The sequence below is a fragment of the Corythoichthys intestinalis genome, chromosome 16, assembly GCF_030265065.1.
Source record: "Corythoichthys intestinalis isolate RoL2023-P3 chromosome 16, ASM3026506v1, whole genome shotgun sequence".
In the NCBI taxonomy this organism is placed as follows: Eukaryota; Metazoa; Chordata; class Actinopteri; order Syngnathiformes; family Syngnathidae; genus Corythoichthys; species Corythoichthys intestinalis.
In genome coordinates, this window is record NC_080410.1 from 17,509,894 (window position 1) to 17,536,866 (window position 26,973).

Sequence of the window (26,973 nt, forward strand, 5' to 3'; positions counted from 1 at the left end):
GAGTTATATAAGTTGTGAATTGGACAAAATATTAAAAAGAAAATCAAGTAAGCAGACATATTTAGAGCTATTTTGACAATTACTTCATTACTGTAATCAGGTGTATGAGGTCATATGAACCTTTTTTTCTACCATCAGGAGCGTCGTCGGTCAGAGCGTGCAGAAATTCAAAGAGTCCGAGCTGAGAAGGAGAAGGACCGACAGAACAGGATTGCGGTAACATGCACACAAGCACAAAAGTAACTAGAAACTGCCATTTCTGGAGCAAATACTATGGGGCTTTGCTGTGTGGAGATACGTAACTTAGCCCCACACAGATTGATTTGGGAAAATTCGAGGGACATATCTTGGTCCTATCAGGTCATTTGGGAACATTTGGGGGACATGTCTTGGTCATATAAGGTCATTTGGGGACATTTTGGGAACATGTCCTGGTAATATCTGGTCATTTGGGGACATTTGGGGGATATGTCTTGGTCATATCAGGTCATTTTGGGATATTTAGGGGTGAAGGAATCTGACCTCTTAGCCAGACTGCCGGAATCGCGCCAGCAGAACCGCCGGACCCACGCTGGCGCAGCTCCAGCGACCCGTGCTGGCGGGACTTCAACAGCCCGGCTAAAAGGCCAAACTCTGCGTGTTCGCCGTAGTCTTAACCCCTTGTACTGACTCCTTTTTGAAAGCTGGAAGAAGGCTTAGAAACACAAGTTGACAATTTATTCAGGTCGACAGCGTTCAAACAGCAAGGCAAACAGAAAATAGACTCGGGCGGGAGGGAAGGTCACCATATCACACATCAACAAAAGGTTCCTGAGAAAAATGACAATGCTTAGTTAAGCATTCAGTCTTTTTTAAGGCTGTCGCGGGCCGGGCCGTGGGCAGGAAGAAGGGTGTGTTTAGGATAATTTATCGCAGTTTGGGCAGTTTAGTTCGTTTGTCACCGTTGCTGGGACATGGTTTGTGAGGCAACTGAGCACGGAGGTTGGGCCTGCCTTGACGTCTGAGAGACGCCGAGCTATCAAACTTAGTTCTTCTTGTTCTCGGGTGTTGCTTCGGGGCGTCTTGGCCCCACCGAAGAGATGATGGCGTCTTTTCCTTTGCTTAACAGGCGAGGGCTGATAAGCCAGTCCGCTTCACTGTGTCAAACGGCATTGAGTATAGTCTCCTTGTTTCCTTAAACTGTGGTTAAATGCTTATTATAACAAATGTGTAAAGAATAATGCAAACAGTTATACGGTGCCTACGAGAAAAGGTATTATCTCCTTCAGGGGACTTGTCCTGGTCACATCAGGTCATTTGGTGACATTTGGGGGACATGTCCTGGTCATTTGGGGACATTTGGGGGATATGTCCTGGTCATATCAGGTCATTTGGAGACATTTAGGGAACATGTCCTGGTCATATCAGGTCATTTTATGGTAATATTGCATGCTTTTTCTGGAGAATATCTGCGGAAATCCTCGTGCTTCCGGTCTGTAAACTCCTGTGGGTCACTTCTTGTTGATTTTGGGACATTTACTGTTGACTAGCTGCCATTGACGGTGGTAGATGTCCAATCTGTCTGGACTGGGAAGGACTTGCAGTGATCAAGTGATGGGTTAATTTTGGTGCATTTACAAGTCCTTGATTATTTCCAGTCACCTCTTTTTTATTTTCGGGCAATTCTAGTTTTTTTGTTTTGTTTTTTTTTTTTAGTTGAGGGGGCGGCAGGGGAATGAAAATAATGACATTTTCGATGATATTGTATTCAAATGTTTGTGTAATGTGCCATTAGCAGTGAATGGAAGCATTGGAAATGTATGGAGGATTTTTTTTCGATCAAATTTTGACGGAATAGTACACTTTTCCCCCCAAACAACTTGATGATAATCAGTGTTTCCCCTAGGATTTTTTGAAGCTGTGGTGGTGGGCTGCATCGGAGTCGGACAGCCTCACCATGTCGTGCCACAGCAAATTTTTTTTTCTTCATTTTTCCCCCCAAGAAGAACCATAACAAAGATATATTTGAAATATTTCATTAGCCAGGCTAATGTTGTACCTCTCAGCTACAGTACATGTATGTAAAATGCGTAGCTGATTACAGCTACGTTACCCGATGTACTAATGTGACTTTTTTTCTCGTGGCAATAGTACGACTTACATCTCGTAGTGACTCAGGGTTGGCAACCCAAACTGTTGAAAGAGCCATATTTGACCCCCCAAAAAACACAAAAAAAACTGATACAGTATGTCTGGAGCCACAAAAAATTAAAAGCCTTTTACAAGCCTTATAATTATCGATACTAGCTATATTAGCCTACTATAGAAATACGTAATTAGCCTTCATGATTAAATGTTTGTTTTCCCTGCAGTGGATCCTATAGAGAATGACGCACCACGTGACTACTCTGTTGTACTATGCCACCACAAGTTTAACTTCATTACAATATTAATGAATTAAAAGAATGTTTGTGTCATGTTTGTCCTCCTAGAAATCCTATTAAAACAAAAAAATATATTTCCCTCCCCCATCTTTTTCCATTTAAAAAAAAAAAAAAAAAAAGCTCCGAAGCATCGCTAAAGAGCCGCATGCGGCCCGAGAGCCGCGGGTTGCAGACCACCGTCGTAGTCCTCCTTTTTCCTTTTATTTGACCCTCATAAGTACTACATTACCACAACAATAACAGTCCTTCTGTCAACTGACCCATTTAGAGCACTGGGGGAATTCTAATAGCCGTGTAAAGAGTTTTATTTGATTCGGTGAGAAGGTGAATAGTTTTTTCCCCGTTGTTCGTAAACTAAATTTCCACACAAAGGCACGTCGAGGTACCATTAACTTAGCAAGGAGAGGTATGAGAGTCATTTTTCGAGTGTCCCAGAGCTCGCGAAATTTGGGTGGGGGGGCGCATTTATCAAAGTTTCGTCAGCCGTAATTGTATGAAGTTGGCGCGCCGGTGTTGTGCCGAAAAATAGCCACTCCACGTGAAATGTCCCCCCTGACGGGAGCGCCCACACGTCTCTCGTACAAACAGCCTTTTCTTACCAATCGATGGACACAGAAACGACGTTCTTGTACCGTGAATATGTATCATTTTACTCTGCTTGAACTGATAAATCGTTTACTGTGACCAACGCTCTGAAAATAGAGCAAGGCTTTATTTTGGGCCCCGCCTCTCCGCAGTCTCTCAGCGCAAGTTAGTCAAAGTTTGCTTTCCGTCCAAGACGGCCGTCCACCGCTCACTTTCGCCGAAAAGTCCGATCCAAATTATTGTAATGCCCCGGATTTGGGCAAGAAGGAGAGAAGTCTGTATTTGCTTACCCACTTTATTGTGGTAACAATAATAAAGAAAAACAATAACAAAATAACAGCGGGCTGCTACAACATGCGACCGCTATCTCTCGCTATCTCGCTCGTTCTCCCATTCTTCCTACTCGTTCCCCTTGCGTCTCTTAAGGGGGGGCCTGCATAGTTACGAACATTAGGCTACAATACACAATGAATAGGTGTCCGCTGAACTCCTCCCACTCGGCTGCCGCTAGTTTGAAGCGGCCTTAAAATTTTTTTTTTTATTTATTTAAATAAATAAATAAAATACATCTCATTTGCCAGGCGTGGCGGCTTTCATTTTAGTGTGGCGGTGCGCCACAATCTGTTGAATATAGGGGAATCCCTGATAATCTTTGTTCGCCTTGATTTTCTTTTTTTTTAATGTGTGAATTTTGCAAATCGGACAAAAACTATAGAACGACTTCTTTTCCTGTCAGCTTTTCTCTTTTTGCCATTGGAAATGAATGGGGCTTTTTATGTGTGAATTTTTTTTTTTTTTTGGTGAACAATGGCCGAAATCTAAAAAGAACCTGCGTCGTGTGAACTTCTGGAATGTTTGGAGGTTTTAACAATGTGAATCGGAACGTGAAGGAAAAATCGAAATATTATATGGGGGAAACTTTTCCTTCCAAAGCATCTCCACATTTGTGTTACAAAAAGGATGCTATTCTGTGTTTTGTAGTAGTAGTATTAGCAGTAGTAGTACAATATAACAAAAGACATACATGAGTTTCCTTCATGACACTCATCAATATTTATCTGCCAGGAGGAGCGTCAGAGGAAAGAAGAGGAAGAAGCCAAGAAAAAGGCCGATGATGAAGCCAAGAAGAAGAAAGTACTATCTGGCATGGGTGCCAACTTTGGAGGCTTCCTGGCCAAGGTCTTTTTTGCAGCCATTGTTTGAGAAGACATAAGGATACAGATATTGACCTTTACCTATGTGCATGTCGGTGTATTTGCATGTTCGTCCTAGGCTGAGTCGAGGAAAGGCAAGCGTATGACTGGAAGGGAGGTCAAGAAGAAGACACTGGCAGACAGACGTCAACCACTTGGCATCGAAAGTATGAGAGAAGACTCCCTCAGGTGAGTGTTTGCTTCTATTTATCATGCATTCATTTGGACAATCACAGTGATTGATATACGATGATAAAATTGGTATGAAAGAGACAACCTCAAAATTTTAGCAATCCAGTACTGCAATAGCAAATAATTTAACAATTTAAAGTAATTTTAGGATACTTACAGGTCACTTATAGTTTATTTTTTAGGTCACTTCCTGTACATTTTGGGACATTACGGGATCACTTCATGTACATTTTGGATTATTTCATGATCATTTTAGGGCATTTACAGCCGCTGAAGGTTGGTTCCTGTTGATTTTGGGTCACTTTTTGATGAATTCTTTCTGTGAATGTTGTGTTATGATGTGTGAATTATGCAAATTTATAGCATATGTAAAATTTAGAAAATTTTAAATTTGAATGTTTATGCTATCGGAAATGGAATGTTAGGGGCGAAATCCAAAGGGAGGCTGTTTATGGTGTACATAGTTCGACTAAAAGCTGAAACACTTCTGTTCATTTTTCAAAAAGACAACGAGCTCAGGAGTTGTGGAACTGGATCTACCAGCTGGAGTCTGAAAAATTTGACCACATGGAGCATATGAAGCACCAAAAATATGAGGTGAGCAGAACACCAAGTAATTTGAAAAATATTTAATGGAACTCGATAATCACTGATAATCACGATATTAATGAGTTTCTAATTATACTGTGCGTTACCTTTCAAATAAAAGCAACAAACTAGAGGAGCACTCTTAAGAGAACAACCCAGGAGGAAACCTCTTCTGAAGACGGTACACAAGAAAGTCCACCCGTCCACCGTCTCATCAGACCATAGGACATGGTTCCAGTAATCCATGTGCTTTGTTGACATGTCTTCAGCAAACTGTTTGCGGGCTTTCTTGCGTGCCGTCTTCGGAAGAGGCTTCCTTCTAGGATGACAGCCATGCACACCAATTTGATGTAGAGTTCGGCGTATGGTCCAAGCACTAACAGGCTGACCCCCCCCCCCACCTCTTCAATCTCTGCAGCAATGCTGACAGCACTCCTGTAACGAGTCACATGACATTTTGGAGGGAAAATGAAAAGCAGTACTCAGTTTGGACATTTAGGGATGTACGTTTTTTCAAAGGGGTGTACTCACTTTTTGCCAGGGGTTTACATATTAATGGCTATGTTTTGAGTTATTTTGAGGGGGAAATTAACAGTAAATTAACTTTATTATATAAGCTGCACACGGACTACTTTTCATTGTGTCAAAGTGTCATTTTGTCAGTGTTGTCCCATGAAAAGATATACTTAAATATCTGCAGAAATGTGAGGTGTGTACTCACTTTTGTGATACACTCTGTATATGCACATGTGAAACTTGTGGGGTTTCGGTCCCTTAGCAAGGTTAAGAACCTCTGGCTAAGAGTTTAAATGACTTTGTCACTAGTAGACATCCAATCCATTTGAACTGCCAACCCTCCTACTTCAAATAGGAGGGTTGGCAGTTCAAATGGATTGGATGTCTACAGCCATCAGTGGCAGCCAATGATTTAAGTATAAATCAAAGCCACCTAGCAAACATTTTATTAAATCAGTTATCAAAATATAAATTAAATTCTTATGGTAACAAATTAAGTGTGTATACAAATCACTGAAAACTGAAACTTAAGATTGCAGGTTGCAGGGGAAAATCCATTATGAAGTTATTGCAAAATTTATTTTCTGACCTTTGACCTCATGACCTTGAAATTTGGTCACCTGTATTACAAACTTAACAAACTTACAAACTTAATTTTCCAGTCGTGGAGTAGTCGTTCCCCTACCAAGAGGTTGTGGGTTCGATTCCCCCTCCCTGTTGACCATGTCAAAGTATCCTTGAGCTAGATGTCAAAGTGCTTTGAGTACATTCAAGGTAGAAAAGCGCTATACAAGTATAAGCACATTTACCATTTATATATCCTGCATGTTTGAGAATAATCCCTTTATTCGTTCTTGAGTTATCTTCAACACAAACATACAGACACACGCATACTACTGTAAATAGCATAATTTTCGCACTATACGGAGCACCTGACCATAAGCCGCCACCCACCAAATGTGACACGAAAACGGCATTTGTTCATGCACTGGACTATAAGCCGTAGCTGTCCTCACTGTGTTATGGGATATTTACATCAAAAGATATTAACTGGTAACGCATTATTTGACAGCGGCATCGTACGACCGTCGCAAGATCAAATGAACCACCATGAAGCTTTGAATCAATTGGCTGCAAAGCTTTATTGTTTCAAGAAGCTATATTTGGCCATCAGTGCTCCCTTGGGGGAGGCAGTCAACCATTTTTGCTACATGCTGTCAACTCTGCTGTTGTTCAACATGCCTCCTAGCATGCATTGCAGCGCTACATATGTAAATATCAATCAAAATTCATGTTCTGTGCTAATTATTTATTCAGTTACTGTTTCAGTTGTTTCATTAATTACTCGAGATGTCCGATCATGTCATTTTTAAAGTATCGGAATTGGCAAAAAAATATCGGACATGCCTTTTTAAATTTAAAAAAAATTTTTTTATTAAATCGTTTTCTAATTGTATTTAACGTTACAGACATAATACGTTAAATTCATCCATAGTCTTTGGTTTTGGCTTAAGGTAGGGTTATCAAATTTATCCCGATAATGGCGGTAATTAATTTTTTTAAAAATGTATCACGTTAAAATATTTAACGCAGTTAATGCATGCGCTGCACGACCCACTCACGCATTGTCGCGCTCAATCTCTAATGGTGTCGTTTTACCTTTATAGAGAGCTAAAAGGCAGCGTAAAATGAGTAGAGTGAATTTTGGAAGCCTTTGGAGCCTTTTTTTAATTGGCTAAAGCCTAACAATCCCTCTCCCTACGATTAGAAATATCGTGGGAAGCAATGTGGGGAAGCAAGGTAGTAATTGATCTTCTTAACACCCTATGTTATTTCCCAACGCGGAGAAGATATATCAATTGGTAGCACTACGCACAGTCATGGTTCCACTTCCCATCATGCATTTGGGCATGGCTGCAGTATCATTCACTAAAAGCTCAACAAATACACTAGATGGCAATATTTAGTCACAATATACAAAGTCACATTTGTCCTTTTAGAATTAGAAGTCTTTCTATCCATGGATCCCTCTCACAGAAAGAATGTTAATAATGTAAATGCCATCTTGAGGATTTATTGTGATAATAAACAAATACAGTACTTATGTATTGTACGTTAAATGTATATATTCGTCCGAGTTTTATTCATTTTTTTCTTAATGCATTGCCAAAATGTATATGATCGGGAAAAATTATCGGGAATGATTGGAATTGAATCGGGTGCAAAAAAAAGCAATCGGATTGGGAAATATCGGGATCGGCAGATACTCAAACTAAAACGATCGGGATCGGATCGGGAGCAAAAAAACATGATCCGAACAACCCTATTAATTACTAGTTATCGTATTTGGGAACACTTTATTTGACAGTGGGGTCATAAAACTGTCATTCGAAAATCATAACTATGACATGGCACTGCGATGAGCATTGATGAATGCTTATAACAGATGTCATTTAGTGTTATGCGGCAAATTATCCCACTTCTGAATGGAGGTAAAACAGCCAAACTGGACATAAATGGCATTAGTAACATAATTTTTCAGATGACACTTAATGACTTCTGTCATAAGTATTCCTGAGTGCCCATGATAGTGTCATGTCATAACTATGACCGTCTTATGATAGTCTTATGACTGCCACTGTCACCTAAAGTGTTGCCAAATACCATATCAAGCAATTAATAAAACAACTGGAACTGTAACTGAATAAATAATTAGAACACAACATGACTTTTGATTGTTATTTACATCTTTAGAGCTGCAATGCATGCTAGTAGGCATGTGTTGCCTATTAACCCAAATAAATCAATAAGTAAACTGCACTGGACTATAAGCCGCAGGATTCAAAATGAAGGAAAAAAGTAACTGCTTATTCTCCAAAAATTACGGTAATGACATCTGTCATAGTTTAAGCATTCATTAATGCCCATGACAGCGTTATGTCATAATTATAACTGTCTTATGACAGTCTTATGACACCGCTGTCAAATAAAGTGTTACCTTTTAACTCAAATAAATCAAGAAATAAGCCGCACTGGATTTAAACCGCAGGATTCAAAAGGAGGGGAAAAATGTAGCGGCTTATAACTCGAAAATTACGGAACATAGCTTCCGCCTTTCGTAACTTTCACCTTCTGGTGGAGGTAACTATCTACCACAGTGAAAACTAAGTTATACTTTACATGAATGTCACAATTCTTTTTAACATATTCTGATTATAACTGTATGTAATTGCCTCTTTGCAGATCATTGTGCTGCTGAACCGAATCCAACACGCTCAGAAATTGTAAGTACATAATTTTTAGGGGGGTTTGTTTGATTTCTTACAAAATGGCGTTTTTCCAGATCTATTTCTACTTCAGAATTTCCTTTGTGTGTTACAGTAAAAAGGGGCACGGCAAAGGGAAAGTGGGTGGCCGCTGGAAGTAAAAATGCGAAAGGAAGAATCATGAATCGAAACTCAAGTATTAACAAGAGAAGAACAGGAACAGGACTCCTCAACCTGTAGGAGCTACAGTATTTGGCTTTTCTGTGCGTGAGACTAATTGTTTGTTGATAATGTGTAATAATAAAACAGGATTCTCTCTGTGATTTAGCCTGTTTTTGTGCCCCCAAAAATCAAGTATTTTTTTTTAAATCAAGAATAATTGTATGCATATTTCATACTACAGCAGGGCCGTTCCTGATCAATTCGGTACTCAAGGGAACATGTTTGCTGGTCACGGTTGCACGTCACGGTTTCAACACCACAAAAATATTCCGTCATATCGTTCCTAAGGTATTACCGTATTTTCGGACTATAAATCGCACCTGAGTATAAGTCGCACCAGCCCAAAAATGCGCAATGAAGAGGAAAAAAAACATATGTTGGACCGGAGGATAAGTCGCATTTTTGGGGGAAATTTGCTTGATAAAATCCAACACATAGAACAGATATGTCATCTTGAAGGGCAATTTAAAATAGAAAAACAATAGAGAACAACATGCTGAATACATGTACAGTATGATAATGTTACATGACTTATGAACAACAAAATGCGAACGTGGCCGGTATGTTAACGTAACATAGCTATTAACCCATTCACTCCCAGCCATTTTTACTGGTGCAACCCCCTTCGCTCCCGGCCGTTTTACTGGATTTTGACTGATTTTGCAAGGCCCACACAAAATTCTGTTCTATTGCTATATAAACATGGAACCCACCAAAAGAAATATTAGACTCTTTCAGCGGGAAAAAAGGTAAGTTCATATCTTTATCCATTCTTTATAAATCAGCATTACAAAATAGCTTAGTTTGAGCAATTTTCCAATTTCTGATGAAAAAAACAGAAATTGAGCTTTTTGTGAAAGCATACATTTCAAACATAACTTTGACTTTAACACAGCTATTTTTGCTCTAGTTACATCCCATCTGAATAATGCTTTCCTTTTACAAAATAACATAAACAACAAGACAAATAGAGCTTTTGATAGCAAAGTAACAATTTATTTACACATAACTAACTGAGAGAGGACGCTGTTGTGGCCGCGACAACTGGGTAAACTTTTCCCTCATTGCCGCCTGTCTCATAAAAATGGATTTTTTTTTTGTCTCTGCGGGGTCTGCTTGGCGAGCAGCACGGACTCAACGGCATCGTCCGCTGCGCTGGTGGTGCTGTTATATTCTAACGCCGTTATTAACAACTCTGCCTCTACATACGAAGTTAATTCATTCCATTACCTTGTTTTTTTAAGTCGAAATGGTCGTATGTCGAGCAGGATTTCCCCATATGAATACATTATAATTTCATGAACTCGTTCCACAGCCCGAAAACCTGCACTTAATAAATACTGCTGTTACAATTGCAAATAGCAGTTACGAAGAGTAAAACAAATACATTATGGATATAAAAAACAGAATAATAATATAATAATAGTAATAATGGGGTTGGTGGTGCGTCCCCTCTTGCCATCCCTGAAGGCTGGTTGATGGGTGCGCGGGTGGCCCGGGGGACCTCCTTGGATCCCGGGGGGGACGATGGCTCCTTTTCTGGGCCCCGTCCGCCCTCCCTCCCCGGGCTGGCTGGGTGGAGGCCGTGGCCCTGGGTTGGCGCCCGCGTGGCGTCTCCGCTCGTCTGCGTGGCTGTCGCGCGCCTGGTGGGGCTCGCATGGACTGGATGTGACGGGGCGCGCTCGGGTGGGGTGTCCCGGTGCCGGGATTGGCGTAGAGTCGGTTGCCAACGGGTTTACACTCACAAGGGATTCACACGATCACTGGGTTCTCGATCACAGAGCTGATTTGTGTACACTCTACCCCCTTCAATCACTTAGCTTATACACTACCCAACCCCCGTCCCCCTCTTTCCCTGGTCAACAGCCCCCCCACATGGTGTCAACCGGAAACACATCTAGCTGACGATAGCACCAACAAATTAGTAGTTAGTGTAGACGTTCAATGTATTTCTTGTTGTAGTTTGTGTTTCTTATCTTTCTTCTCGTGTTTCTTTTCTTCTGTTCCCCCATAACCCCTTCCTGTTCGCTGCTTTGTCATAATAAACAAGGTATGTTGAATGATCACAATGGGAGTATGTCAGACTGTCAATGTGAAACATTAAAACTGTTTAGACCACTCTCCATGTCAAACAGCTGAACAGGACATGTTTTAAAAAAATAATAATAATAATTACGTCGGATGTCGAAAAGATCGTGTGTCGAAGCGATCGTATGTCGAGGTACGACTGTACTATATTGTTTCAATGTTGTATTTATTAATTTATTTTTAAAAACCAAAAAAAAAAAAATCTACCAAAACACTTTTCCTTGCTGCACCACCCTCAGCACCCTACTTCTCGCACCACTGACTGCCTATTTCTATTGTTTCGCCACTACTTTGGACACCAAAAATATTACATGGAAAATTTGTCCCACTAAATCGTGTATATTTTGTCAATAGATCATGTCTGATGTGAATTTAAATTCATTTATCACTAGTAGAATTTCAAGCTATTTGAAAATGGAGGATTGGCAGCGAATTTGCTGTTTATCTCCAGCAATGGCAGCCAATGAATTAAACAGGCTTGTCATTATCCTACCTAGCCTTAACATGCCGGCATCCTCTGTAATTCCCACCTCACGTTTGGTCGACTGCGTGAGACAAGGACTAGAGATGGCACTCAGTTAATCCAGTCTTTAACTCGTTGCGGCATACCACACACACACAAACACAAAATAAAACCTTTGGAAAGTGTCATTATTTATCTTAACTCATTAGCTGCCATTGACAACGATAAACTGCTACTAGCTGCTAGACAACTCAACTAGCGACAAAGTCCTTCAAATTCACACAGGAAAAGAATGTAAAAAGACACATGATTCGATGTTTATCATCGTCAATGACACTGAAAGAGTTAGAAGTGTACACATTTGTTGTGGGGATGTGTGTGCGAGAAAGATAGAAAATCCACAGAGCCACCTGTCACTGAATTTGTTTGAAATATTAAATTCCTTAATTATGTTTTATTTACATTTATATCATATTGCACATGCACAGACAGTCACACATTATCTTGTTCAAAGAAAGAGGAATTATCAAAATATATAACTAAACATTTTTACATGCTGGGTAAACATTAGGAAAGACATAACACAAAGATATCATTAACCCATTGTAGGGCAAGTGACTATTTTGGTGATTAGTTTTACACAATGTTTTTTTTCATTATCATTGTATTTTTTCATATTATTTTTTATTAATAAAAACAATTTGGTACAACTACATTTTAATTAAATGTAATTTCTGGAGAAATTGCTAAATTGAGAAATTAATGAACCCTTGAACGCTTCCCTCCGTTGTTTTTTGCTTTGAGGTACAACCTTGTTTCCGCAGTTGCGGACCCTAACATTGGCAACAAAATAAACCACACATTTTCAAAGATGGACGATGGACTCTCTTCCTCGGCTCTACAATCCAGTAGCAATTTAATTTCATTATGTTTTCAGTTAATTTAGCTATTTCCAGCTTGCTATGTTGATAATTGCGATTTTTGTTTACCGCTTTTCGTCTTAGTGCGAAGAAAGAGGAAGTGATGATCGGCCCGCCATGATATTTACGTCATTAGCCATCGTCCTCTGATCCGGGAATTTAACGCTTGCTTTCACAAACGCCTCGTCCTGGGAAAGTCCAGGACATTATACTAAGAATTGACTCGTGAAATGACCGCGTAATCCCTGTGTCAACCGACCCGGGAAATTGCTTTCACATGCAAGGGCTGCCCTTTTAATTCCTGGGATTTTAACAGTGTTTAGGCGTATGTGAAAGTGGCTTTTGTTCATTTTGGATCACTGCCTGTCGATTTAGGTTCAGCCCAGACTGGAGTCATTTCCTGTTGATTTGGGGGTGATTTCTGGGTCACTCTCTGTTGTTTTTAGGTCATTTCTGGGCGCCTCCCTGTTTATTTTGGTCACTTTATGTTGATTTTGAAACATTTCAATGTCACTTTCTGATGATTGTGTTGCATTCCTGGTTGATTTTCTGTTTATCTTTTGTTAATTCCTGTTGATTTTGAGACATTTCCAGCTCACTTTTTGTTGATTTTGGAGCACTCCTGATGGACATCCTGTTAGTACCGGTAATTTCCTGTTGATTTCAATTCATTCCCAGGTCACTTCTGCTCATTTTTGGTCACTGCCTGCAGATTTTGGGGCATTTCCATGTGAAATAAACTCTGGTTATGGCACCCAAATAACACTAAAGTTGTATTTTCTAAAAATAAAAATCATACTATTTAAATGGGTGCCCTAAAAAGGATTAATGCACTTCTTTAAAACAGGCTACATTAATTAAATTTCCGTCACGATACGAAACTGACGCTCAGTAGGATATTCCCCAACGAGCCAATCAGTTAAGATGTAATACAAAAAAATGGATGTGCACTCCTTGAGATAATATCAGTATTGTTGAAAGTTGTCAGCCATTGCAAAGCCTTTTCGATACACTGAAATGTGCTTTTAAGAGTAAAAAGGTTCAAGTGGAATGAATACTTACTGTATGCACACCACTGCACATTAATGAGTCTGTGTCAATTTGCAATGCATACTTTATAATTAGAGTTTTCAGTTATGGTAGTTAGTTTAGCGAATGGGAGCTTTGAGAGCAGCATCGACCTCCTCCTCCGGTTGCAGTACGTGCCACTGAGCTACCGGACGTCGCGGATTGGCTAACATGTCAGACCAGTGGCGCAGACCGACGCCTGAGGCGCCGTAACCGATCCAGCACTTGCCGATGGGGTCGTTACTTCCCAGTTTGTCGTAGTCGTACACTGTGATAATCACCTGAACTTTCTGTAGGATTGGACATAATACAGTGGGGTAAGTACGCTGAAAGAAAACACCATTATGGCAGATAACATTTGTGTTTGGTGTTGTCCTCAATACTGTGTAAAGGACTAAAGTATTTACCCACCTGAATCTGAGAGAAGGGAATCTCAAAACTAAAGCTCTCATTGAAGTACGGATTTAGTGTGTTTTGTTTAACTGACGTCTTCTTCTTCTTCAGGCGTTTCCCGTTGTGCTGCAGGACCACTTTAACAAAGGGATCTGGAAAGGCAGTATGGATAAATTAGGGCATTCAAATAGTTCATTGACAACAAGACTATGTTGTGTCTGCAGTACTTTTATGTGCTGTATTTTCTAGACTGTAAATGACAGGCCCCCGACCCCACACACAAACACACCCATACACATTATTTTTGGCAAAAGAAAATTCCTCGAGTTGTCCCAAAATTAACAGGAAGTGACCCTGGAATGCTCCCAAAATAATCAGAAAGTAACCCAAAATCTTGTAATTCAAATGTAATTAATTTAAAATGGGGGGACTGGCTGTGAATGCTCATCTTCCAATTATTTAATCAAAGCATCCAATTCATTTTGACTCAGTCAAAATGAATTAACAAGGAAGTGACCCGAAAGTACCCTAAAAGAAAGGCATTCTTAGGAAAAACGACCAGTCACACTCACATTCCCGCCTATGGTATATTAAGCCCCTTTCACACACATACCGGTAAATTCCCACGTAAGGTAAAGCGGGATTTACTCATTGCTTTCACGCATGGAGAGATATCCCGGGAATGACGCGGGTTGGACTCTTTCACAGACTTGTCCCGTGTTGCCCGATAGCTCTCTATACGGGGAGGGCTGCTGGCGCGATTTTATAACCCGAACATTACAACATTTTGGTTGGCAGCGGCTGTCACATTCTGTTGGTCGAATCATATTTTGTTACAGAACCGTTGTGGGAGCATTCCCAATGTCGTAACTGGAGCCAATTCAAGCTAATCAAGACTGTATTTAAGCCCAGGCAATCCAAGAGAAGGGTGCCGAGATATTAACCTGCTGGGCGCCATTCGACACCTTGTACTCTCAAATTTCGTGCATTTGCTAGCTTGTTTGTCTGCCGCCCTTTTCTTGAAATCCCCTATGTTGTGCTGGTATTTGTGTGTATTTGTTTTGTTGTCTAATCGGCTTTCCGCCTACCGCTTAGGTTAGTATTATTGATCCCCGTCGACAAACTGTCACGGATCCATTGTGTTATTCCCCATTTTCTGCGATCTCGTGTATTTTTGTTTGTATTTAATAAACCCTTGAACGCTTCCCACTGTTGTTTTGTGCTTTGAGGTACAATCTTGTTTCCGCAGTTGCGGACCCTAACATCGGCAAAAATATAAACCACAACTTTCCAAAGATGGACGATGGACTCTCTTCCTCGGCTCTACGATCCAGTAGCAATTTAATTTAGTTGTTTTCAATTTAATCTAGCTATTTCCAGCTTGCTATGTTGATAATTGCGATGTTTGTTAACCGCTTTTCGTCTTACTGCGAAGAAAGAGGAAGTGGCGATGGGCCCGCCATGATATTTATGTCATCAGTCATCGTGCTGTGACCCGTGAATTTAACGCCTGCTTTCATGTACACTACTTCCTGGGAAAGTCCGGGACATTATACAAAGACGCGACTCTGTAAATGTCCGCGTCATCTCCGTGTCAGTCGACCCGGGAAATTGCTTTCACACATAAGGGCTGCCTGTTTAAATTCCAGGATTTAAACAGTGTCAGGTATATGTGAAAGGAGCTTTGGAGGATTTAAAAACTGCTCATTTATGTTTCGGAAAAATGGGAGGAAGCCTGAGTATCAGCACCAAAAACACAACCATTCAATAAACATGCAAACTCTCTGAGCCAGATATGCTACCCACTGTTCTAATGTGCAGCCCACTTAAATGTACATAGTATTATGTATGAGTAAACTCATAACTCATCTTGAAAAATCTGTAACTATGTAATAAAATAATTTATGAATACAACTCCATTTAATCATGTTAGAAATGTAACAAAATTTTATCTTCATAGCTGGATGCGTGTGCAATGTGCACTCACCGGACAACCCGCCAACATCCATCTTTTTCAAGTTCTTTGCTTCCATGACGTTTACAGTTAGCTTGCCAGCAGTGGGAACGTAGCGTAGTGAAATGCAGATGTCTCCTAGTTTCTCTTGCTTTATATATAAAAAAAAAGCAACAACATGGAAAAGATTAGGCTGTGTTTGTTTTAACCCTGACTGTTTAGTCAGTACATGCTGTATTTAAACGCATACATTTATACAGCTTCTAGACGTTTTGTATGATTTACAATGAGTTTCTGGATTCTGGATAGAGGCACTATTCAAATGATCTCCCGTTTAGCTAAGTTTGATGGTTGCCAAGCATTGACAGCCCATTACAGATCATCCTCCAGACTTTCTAACCGTTTTTCACCTTTGCCTCCCCAATATTTGTCTTGAAAGGCCACTTCTGGCAAAAGCAGGAAAACCCAAACAAACACACCTCTTCTTTTTCTCCTCCAATCAAATCCTTCCATTCGTGTATGGGCTGCCCGAGATCCACGGTGTTCATGGGAATTTTGATCTCACCAATGACATCATGTTTGCCAAAGCGGTCAAAGTCAAAAACTTGAAGCACGAGTGTCTGACCACCCAACTCTGTGTAGGGTATCTGGAAGGACGAGTAGACTAGTTAAAGTACATCAACAATATGAACCGTTGACTATTTTCATGTTGTTTGCCACACCTTGAAGATGAAGGTCTCATTGAAAACCGGACAGAGGTTCTTGCGCTGGACTTTAGTTTCAAACTTTTTCTTCTTGTCCGGCAGCATGTATACCTTAACGTACGGGTCCGAAGTCCCGCCCATGTCCATGGCTGCCAGATCCTGAGCCTGCAGGATGCCTACTATCAGCTAATAGGAATAAGAGAAACAATGTTATTTGACAGGTGTACAAATCAGTGTTGTGTTTGAAAATATTTCGTCAACGAACAGTTTTTTTCATGATGATGACGAGATAATAACGGCTAAAAACGTGTTTTGGGAGACTAAAACATAATATGACGCATGCCAGTGTTCGTCTCACGAGAACGAGACGAAAATGCGCAACAGTTTCCGTTCACGATATGTGACATTTTCATGTGTGGTTAGCCTGCATTGTAGCAGTGTCTGGTTGTGTCACTCGTGACGTGCTGCACCCACCCCCCAACTTCCCGACTCACTAGTGTGCCGTCTCTAGTCTCCATGAAGGCTTGCATACACGGTAAAATTTGTTTTCTTGGCGGGAGAGAATATGCAATGTTGCTTTAGCCTTTAAAGGTCTGTGCAGAGTGATCTCACACTAAATGTAACTCGTGGCATTAGCATAGCATTCATGTTCACGTTAGCAATAGGCTAATGCTAACAACTTTTTTTCTATACATTTCGTGGCGTCCAGGCGGGTATAATTAATTGAAAATAATGTACTGTTTTCCTGCTGGTGTGTGTAATCATCAAGTTGATGTTGTCCTTGTAGATGCTACAATATGTGCTCATCTATCAATGTTCATTTGAAGTACAGTACCTGGAAACCTTTATTTATTTATTCATTTATTTTTGGAGTAAATCTTTGTAATTTTACAGATAAAAACATTTTTGTGTGTAACGGGTATCTCAGACTTGCAAATATTGTATGTTTCTATTTTATAATTATACAAAATTTGGTTGTTTTCTTATTTTCTATTTTATTTCTGTCGATTTGCCTTCAAAGTTGGAACTTTTTGTTTGTGTGTTGTTTGTTTCCCCTATGTCAGTTATTAACGCGACACCTTCTCCTTTAAGTTGGGTGCACTTTATTAGTTTATCAACCTTTTCTGTGTGGATGTCGATGAGGAGATAAATGCCATTTATCTGCGGAGAGTTTTGTTCTAAAATGTAATTTCCAGGCGTGTATTCATGTATAAAACTCTTATTGCATCACATTTTTAAACTTATTTTGAATAGGGGCACGTTGCTAACGCCAAGTTTAATGGGAGGATTGTCTTTTTGTGACTTTTATCAGAAATTAAAAGCACACCACACTGCAATCATGACTCCCGCCAGCCTTTCACACATACAACACAGAGTTGAAAACCACCGGTCACAAGTGAACATCGACAAGAACCAGACGAAATTAGTCTTCAGTTTTCATCAACAAAAACTAGACGAAGATAAAGATATGTTCAGACGGCTAAAATATGACTAAAACTAACAAGTATTGTCGTCTCAAAGACTAAGACGAAAATAAAAAAGGCTGCCAGAAACAACACTGGTACAAATGTAATTGAAGATACGTATATGAGTACAATACCTGGTTATCAGTGAAATTGTAGTCCAACGTGTACTCCAGTTTGCCAAAATTTTCTTTTTCCTCCTCTTCTTTACCTTCCTCTCCTTCCTAGAAAAACCAGTGGAAAACAGTAAGTATGGAAGAACAACACATAGGCAAAAATTCCACGGATCGACGGCTTGGTCTTCATGTATGGACTTTTCTCACCTTCTTTTCATCACCCTCCTCTCCTTCCGTTTCCTTTTTCTTACGTCCTCGGCCAGCTTTCCTTTCTCTGACCTTCTTGGGCTTCTTACCTTTGTTGAAGCACTTTTTATAGATGCAAAATCCCATGCATGCAATGAGGGCCAGGACAACCACCACAATGGCACCCACTGCCCACATAGGCACTTGAAAAAGATCATCAGAAAAATAATCATGATTAACCCTGTATAGCGCACTCATTGAACTCATCAGCTGCCACTGATGGCGCCAGATGTCCATTTCATTTTTACTGGGAGAGTTGAATGAAATATATATAAATGTTGTTTATATAATAATGTATGTTTTAAAAAAAACACCAACAACAACAACGTGGTAGCGGTACAGTATCGGCATCAGCCAATACCACACACCCAGGCTGTTGTAAATAAGTTACTAAGTTGGGTTGCAAGGTCAATACGACTACTTGCCAAGGGGATCACCATGGGAGGCGGGCATACGCCTAGTAACCAAAAGAATACGAATGGGGAAGATAGGTCAAATAGGTGTGTGGTTGGGCAGGGTGAGCATGCAAGCGATGTGGAGTGGGGAACCCAGGAATAGGACAAATCACTTGTTTGCATTAATTAATCGACATATTAATTTTTCTATGACGGGGTTCAGCAACCCGAGGCTCTTTAGCGCTTCGTTGTGGCTCCCTAGAATTATATTTTTATTTTAATATGGTTTCTGTAGGAGGAAAAACATGACACAAACATTTTTCTAATTCATTAAGATTGTAATGAAGTTAAATTTCAGCCGGCATCATACAACATAGTCACGCGGTGCATCATTCTCTATAGTAGGGATCGGGAACCTTTTTGGCTGAGAGAGCCATGAACACCGCATTTTAGACAATATGTTTAGAACTAAAAATACAAGAAATGTATGCATTCTATGTAATTTCAAAACTTTTAAAGTACAAGGGTTTGGGTTAGTCTCTGAATTCTTTTTAATAACATTGTTATGCTGTTGCTAATCAATGATGAGTATTTCTTACCATTAATGCGAATTCTGGTGCTGCATGGTTTTGCTGATGGCTTTGTAGTCTGGTTGATACTTGGTGGGGTTAAACTTAAGGGCGTAGGTTTGCATAGGGACGGTAGGGACATAACACTACCAACTTTTCAGGATGCTAAAATTGTCCCCACCAACTTTTAAGCAACCTTATTTGCATTATATGAGTTCAGTTATATAGGGAATTTAGGTTGTCTTCCCATATATTGTAAGGATAAAATTGACCCAACAATTATTAAGTGAATGATTTTCATTATGTTTATAATTGCTAATAAAAACCACATTTTTCTGGAAGTTTTCAAAATGTTTCTTTAGTAATTTTTGAAAAAAAAAAGATTTGAATCGGCAGTGTATCACCTGAACCAATGCACGTAAAAGTTATTATCAGTCAATACTGATTTATTTAGCATTGATCATTTTGCCTTTCAATTAATTAGGTTCATATTCATGAGAAATGTGACCTTGTGCCCCGCTCACCCAATCTGTTTGGTCTTGTTAATGTGCCGTCCCCAGCAAAAAGTGTACATGCAGGTTATGCTGTTATATCGTCCCTACCAATGTTGAGACCAAACCTACGCCCTTGGTTAAACTTCATGCAGGTGTTGAGAAACTTGGGATGCGTCTCTTTTCATGTTTATGAAGCGCCATGAATCCTGTTTTTCCCCGCCATGCACGGAGCACCTTCAGTGCACACCGAAACATGTTTATCCATCGGTAGATTTTTTTTCTTTAGCGAACTCAGTGAAGATTTTGAACTAATCCTCCCCTCTTGTTGTCCCTTTCATAGTCAAAACTTTGCAATCACGCCGAATTGGGATGAATTGCTTACGTCTGTTGACTCGTCCAAAGCGCGAGAAAAAAACGGTGCCGCATTCATGTCCTTCACTTGCGCTGCCTCAATTTGATTTGACATCATGACGGTCTTTATCCGAAAAGTCGCTAAAAACACTCTACAAAGGCAAATTCCTCTGTCAGTTCCTGCTGAAAAGTAAGATATTCCTCGTCTTTTTTTCTTTTTCCCATCTTCCCAAAAGGGTTTCTAAAATTAGCTGACAAATGCTGAAAACGAAACTAAAAACGAGGGAAGTTTACTTCACATGCGCACATCGGCCGCTAATTTCGACAGCAAAATACGGCGACCCCACTTGAACAGCGTCACTGCCTCATCTGCTTTGCCAATGCGATTGATAGATTAAAAAAAATATAGATAGAAACAACGACACGTATGTTTGCCACTTTCCCACTAAAATTACTGCGAAACCGGCTTTCTAGTCGCTGGTTTTAGTATACGGACTACGTGTCCCATGATCACCCTTGGCTCACGCAGCTAATGGCATGGGACTTGGGGGGAATCTAACGTAGCACATTTAGGTTGCTATTTGATAATATCTAGTGCAAATTAAGCGAGTGTTGTCGGAGCATTAAAAAAGTTAACATACACTGCAAAAGTCCCATCTTCTCATTATTGCACAACACCAGCATATGATCGATGACCGTCGCCGTTTCGTACAATGCGCAAAGGAGTATAACGAAACTTTTTTTTTAACAATTAAAGATTTGTCCGCGAGCCAGATTCAGCCGTCAAAAGAGCCAGATCTGGCTCACGAGCCATAGGTACCCGACCCCTGCTCTATAGGATTCAATACAGAGAAAATAAACACTTACCGTATTTTCTGCACTATAGGGTGCATCGGAGTATAAGGGGCACCTTCAATGAGTGGCCTATTTTAAAACCGTTTTCATTTATAGGGTGCACTACATTATAAGGTGCAGTAGTAGTAGTAGTAGTAGTAGTAGTAGTGGTTGGCGAGGCGTTATGCATCCACAAGATGGATCTGAGCAAAACGGAATGTCATGCCATGATTGACTAATATTGATCCACATATAAGGCACACCGGATAAGGCGCACTGTCGGCTTTTGAGAAAATTGAAGGCTTTCAGGTGTGCTGCACAAAATACAGTAATCATGAAGGCTGTATTTGTAGGCAATTAAGTCATTTTAAAAGTAGACTAACATAGCTACTAATGATACATACAGCATTTGTTGCCTGATATAAGGCTTTTAATTTTTTGCGGCTCCAGACATATATGTTTTTTTTTTTCTCTCTAATTTAGCTCTTTCAAAATTTTGGGTTGCCGACCCCTGTTCTATGTGATCGCTAAACCTGACACCAACAATTACTGTATATACCAGTATGCGTCTAGTGAATATGAATAATTAAAAAACAGTGGCTACTATTGTACTACCATTCTACCATCAGCTTTTGTGCCACATTCAGTCTAATTTGGATTTGGACTGGTACTTACGATTGAGTTTATGGTCTGATCAGAATGACAATGAGAGAAGAGAGAGAAAGAAGACAAAACAAATGGCATGTGAAATGACTCAAAGTGGTTGAATGGTTATCTAATATTACAAATGTCGAATGATATGAGTAAATATTGAAAAGGCAAAAAACAGATGAACTGGTTAATGAATTCAGAGAGTACAAATACAATAATCCTCAATTTAAATTGACAAACTTCGGGAGGTATAAAATTAACATGTTGATCAAACATGGGCGATTCTCCAACGACCCTCAAATTTAGTCATGATATTTTGCAGTAATTTTTAGATTTGTTGTAGTGATGTGATGAAGTGATGTAAAAACTGTTGTGGAAATGACAATGTTTCACATTTCTTTTAAATCTGATGACATATTAGCATCCTAATCTTTGTTTTAGCATTACCTCAAAATATACTCAAATATACAATATAAAATGGTATTTTTATAATTATTTTTGCATTTACAGGAATTGTAAAGGGTTTGTGAATGATCTTTCAAGCACATTATATTTTTCATTAAAATAAGCAATTTATGTGCAATTTTCCAATGAAGTTACTAACAAATCAAATTTAATTTTAGTTTGAGTTTATGGGTCCAAAACCTGGCCAAGTGCCCGAAGGACATTTGACAAAAACACTCCATATAAAACCATATTATGTACAATAAAAATAATTTATCATATATACTTTTTTTTTTAATTTCGCCATTGTGTCTCGTAAGTGCAGCATGACTAAAAATGTGCTTATTTTATTCCTATTTCTGCCTGGGATACAAATTATTCGGTAGTTGAAGAATCCTCTGCATATGAGTTTGTGTGTTCACTTACTGGGCAAGTGAGTGAGTTCATTGAAGAACTTGTTCTTCATGCTTTCAAATTGATGGTTGGAATGATGTGAGGGAGGCGGGGGAGGTGGGGGCTCCCTGCTTTCCTCCTCCGCTGCCCTACGGACTCGCGCGCCCACCATGTTGAGCAATCGCATCATTGCTCTGTGGAAATACAATTTGTTTTTAGATGCATGTAGCTGAAATGTTACTGACATATTGAAAGCATTTTCACATGATGGACTATATTTCAGGTTCAATTATTGACACTTTCTCTTGTTGACATTTAATTACTTCACTTGTAATATTACTTTTTCTGTTGTAAAAGATATTACACATCAAATACAAAATAGTCTATCAGTTCCAGCCCCTAAATTGAGGCAATACAGCACCCAATAACGAGTCAAAGTAAACGTCCCTGCGTTACACTCTGCAGTATTGTAACAAGATTAAGTAGCCAAGGTAATCCAAAAATCCCAGGGTTTAAACAAATTAAGCACAGTTTTTCCCCCTACATCTGCGAGTCTCCTCCCCTTTTGGACGTTTCTCGCTCGACGTTCCAGTAATCCTTCTACCGCGTGACCAATCACATTCTGACAAAGAGACTGGCCTCATCACTTACATGTCATATTTCTATCATGACATCTGGCTGATTTTATCTCCTGCAATTGCATAAACAAATGATTAGATTGTGTCTGTGTGTCAGGATTGCACCACATTTATGTTAATTTTTTAAGCAGAAAATGTTATCTTTTGGGTTTTGAATACACTATAGAAGTGATTCTCAAATGTAGTACCAGGACCATGAGCAGTACTTGGGCCCTAGCTGATAGTATGCATATGAATACAAATATAACTACAATGTATATTATTTAACAATTTCAGTGCCATTGAGGATGATAGATCACCATGTGGCTTTCTTTTATCCTTCTACTGAGAATTGAAATGAGTTTGTCACAAGTAGACGTCCAATCCATTTGAACGAGGAGGGATGGCAGCAAATGAACGAATGTCTATTGCTATTAGTGGAAGCCAATGAGTTAAAACTTGAAGTACAACAAACATATATGAATGAACATAGTAACTAAAGACATTTACAGTTAAACTTTAAGAACTGTTTTATTTATTTATTTTAACCAATTAAGTGGTTAAGAGCAGTTTCCTGTTGACTTGTTTTAATGTTCAAATCGTACTAAATGTTGTAGTGGCTTCCAATGATAATTACAGGTTATAAGGAACACTTAGGCTGACATCTTACTATATTTTAATGTTGATCATTATTGTGGTACTTGGACACTATCTTCGAAGTAGAACTTCACTTCAGTATACAGTATATTTAGAAATAATTAGGGCTGTCAAAATCATCGCGTTAACGGGCGGTAATTCATTTTTAAAATTAATCACGTTAAAATATTTGACGCAATTAACGCACAAATACCCCGCTCAAACAGATTAAAATGACAGCACAGTGAAATGTGTACTTGTTATGTTTTTCGGAGTTTTGGCGCCCTCTGCTGGCGCTTGGGTGCGACTGATTTTATAGGCTTTAGCACCCATGAGCATTGTGTAAGTAATTACTGACATCAACTACTACTAGTTTATTTTTTTATTGAAAATTTTACAAATTTTATTAAAACGAAAACATGAAGAGAGGTTTTAATATAAAATTTGTATAACTTGTACTAACATTTATCTTTTAAGAACTACAAGTCTTTTAACAGAATGTTAATAATGGTAATGCCATCTTGTTGATTTATTGTCATAATAAAGAAATACAGTACTTATATACTGTATGTTGAATGTATATATCCATCTTGTGTCTTATCTTTCCATTCCAACAATAATTTACTGAAAAATATGACATATTTTACAGATGGTTTGAATTGCGATTAATTGCGATTAATTCATTTTTAAGCTGTAATTAACTCGATTAAAATTTTTAATCGTTTGACACCCCTAGAAATAATATAACTAACTTTTGAGTCACAGAGATTTGAGTCGTGCTTACTTAAAATCTTAAATTAGCACAACTTTTGGGAATTTTTTTGTTGTTGTTTTACTGTAAAAAGCTATTTAAATCACAAACTGTAGCACCAAGTGTAATGTACAAATAGTCAATGTTGATTCTTGTTTTGTGTTCTGATAGATCACCAAGGCTTCATTATGGGAACTTCAGCTACATTCATAACCAACACACTTTCTGCATCAATTAACAAGAAATCTCATTTCCCAGGTGTGTACTGTATCAGTACAAATAATGTGATTACTGTGTAGGAATGATAAAAGCACTAAGATACTGTATACCAGCTGATCGGTCCACATTATAGGCATGAAGATAGAAAGTGTAAAATACAACAGTACAGAAGAACCGACAATGAGGTGGTAATGTTGCTGTAGTAGTGTATGTAGATTAAAGTGAGTTTTTGACACGATAAATATATCACCATCCCACCACCTCTAAGCCACTTGAAGTAATCTTGCAATTCTGGAAGACATCCTTTATTGTGCATCACCTAATATTTTGCTTGCTTGATGAATGAATCCAACTTTGAACTATTGCTATCTAAACATTGGAGACAAGACTAAAAAAAAAAACTTCAATGCAGTACAATACTTCCCTATGGCTATGGTTTCCTAAGGAATTTACCACCATAGGGATACTCTACTGTAGACCGAACATTTTTTAAGAGGTTCTGATTTTTTATTTATTTAATCATTTATTTTTTTGGCAATCACAATTTTTTTTAGGTTGCAAGGCAGATTTCTCATTACTATCAACATCGTCATATGAAGTCAAGTTGGAATGTATTACTAAAAAAGATATATATGAATGGCATGTAAATTACTCACCTATCTTTGTCTCAATCCTCAGTTATTTCAATATTAATAATATGATGCATCCAAATGTATTGAGCTCCAATCTGGCAATGTTGACCAAAGAGATGTCACACAACTCTCTCTCTCCCTCCCCCTTCGTCGTTTTTAATCTCCTCATTATCCCTTACTGCCAACTACTTACTGGCTACACTGCACAACACATTTGGTTTTAAGGCTCTAATTTAGTGTCAGAGATCTCCTCAAATTAAAAACAAAACAAAACAAAACAAAAAACAGACTTTATATTTTAGTTCAAGACTTATTTTTCTTTTCATTCCATGAAGGATATTTGGGAAAAAAACAACTTAAAACTGTTTCTTGTTTTCATGCACACACACACGCAGAGGCATAATTTACAAGTACATTATTGGAAACAGGTTTCAGCCCAGAAGCTGAAGCAACCTAGTTATGCATGGTGGACAGATTCAACCCGTCTGTCTTACCACTTCTGGTGAGTAGCTCATTTTGTCTCGTTAGGACGAACAGAAAGTAAAACATACTGGAATACTCAAATATACAAAACCTAAAAATCTGCTGGACATTCTTTTACTTTTACCAATGATAGGGCAACCAGGAACACTGTACATAGTAGTATTGTTACAATACAATGTACAGCAGCAAAACTGTCTTGAAAAATATAACATCAACATACAGTACTAGGAGCACTGCAATAAAGACAAATTCTACAAAAGGACAAAAACACAATCATAGGAATATATTAATACACTTTTATTGCATATAATTCATTCATTCATTCATTCATCTTATTCTAATTTATTTGTTGTGAATAGGTTTAGGCCTACAAAGAAGAGGTGGTGTGGCTTTGGTGGGAGAGTGTTATCTTTGAATCCAAATTTGTGGATTTGTTGCTAGCCATGACAGGTATATGGTCTAGTCACCAGATTACATACCCATCAATTGCTCCTGAAACTTCAATACTGAAAAAGCACTATAAAAGTAAAATCCCATTTACTTCATGAAACAGTTCTTCTCTGTATTTGCTATTCAACCATGTATTGTAATTCATGATTTAAATTTAGCAAACAAAATTGAATGAATGTGCTTCTGGTATTGCAGTGCTGTAATGTAACCAACCACAATGGTGAAACCTTTATGAAAAAGCACCATTATGTGATATGCGAAACACCATTTTTCTCATATATATTTGTACACCTACTCAGTTAGACAGTACACCATAGATATCATATACTGGTCCTTCTAAAAAAAAATTGCATATTATGATAAAGTTCATTATTTTCTGTAATGTACTGATAAACATTAGACTTTCATATATTTTAGATTCATTACACACAACTGAAGTAGTCCAAGCCTTTTATTGTTTTAATATTGATGATTTTGGCAAAAAAGTCAAGAAAAAAATAAAAATCCCTATCTCAAAAATTTAGCATATCATGAAAAGGTACTCTAAAGAAGCTACTAACCTAATCATCTGAATCTACGAATTAACTCAAAACCCTGCGAAAGATTCCTGAGGATTTTAAAAACTCCCAGCCTGGTTCATTACTCAAAATCACA

General features: G+C 38.7%; 2 protein-coding genes across 5 annotated transcripts in view; one reads left to right on the forward strand and one right to left on the reverse strand.

The window, feature by feature from the left end:
• The window catches only part of tnnt1 (troponin T type 1 (skeletal, slow)), a 37,687-nt gene extending 28,620 nt beyond the window's left edge, over positions 1-9,067 (forward strand). For both annotated transcript variants that reach the window (XM_057861576.1, XM_057861574.1), the window contains exons 8-13: positions 139-216; positions 4,074-4,187; positions 4,281-4,390; positions 4,900-4,990; positions 8,741-8,781; positions 8,879-9,067. In XM_057861576.1, coding sequence (XP_057717559.1) covers positions 139-216; positions 4,074-4,187; positions 4,281-4,390; positions 4,900-4,990; positions 8,741-8,781; positions 8,879-8,924 — 480 coding nt within the window. In that variant the 3' untranslated portion in view covers positions 8,925-9,067. The remainder of the gene's footprint in view (positions 1-138; positions 217-4,073; positions 4,188-4,280; positions 4,391-4,899; positions 4,991-8,740; positions 8,782-8,878) is intronic.
• Positions 9,068-10,952: 1,885 nt separating this feature from the next.
• On the reverse strand, positions 10,953-25,530 carry syt5a (synaptotagmin Va). Of its 3 annotated transcripts, none has more exons than XM_057817976.1 (10): positions 25,411-25,530; positions 22,565-22,725; positions 21,719-21,733; positions 18,362-18,543; positions 18,176-18,262; positions 16,594-16,761; positions 16,351-16,518; positions 15,905-16,022; positions 13,936-14,069; positions 10,953-13,814 (listed from the first exon to the last, which is right to left on the reverse strand). In XM_057817976.1, the coding sequence occupies exons 2-10, from the start codon at positions 22,719-22,721 to the stop codon at positions 13,605-13,607; spliced, it is 1,239 nt and encodes a 412-aa protein (XP_057673959.1). In that variant the 5' UTR covers positions 22,722-22,725; positions 25,411-25,530; the 3' UTR covers positions 10,953-13,604. The 3 variants fall into 3 exon arrangements, with proteins under 3 accessions (XP_057673959.1, XP_057673960.1, XP_057673961.1); XM_057817977.1 differs by having other exon boundaries at positions 22,565-22,724; positions 25,414-25,505; XM_057817978.1 differs by lacking the exon at positions 21,719-21,733.
• Between the last annotated feature and the right edge of the window lie 1,443 nt (positions 25,531-26,973).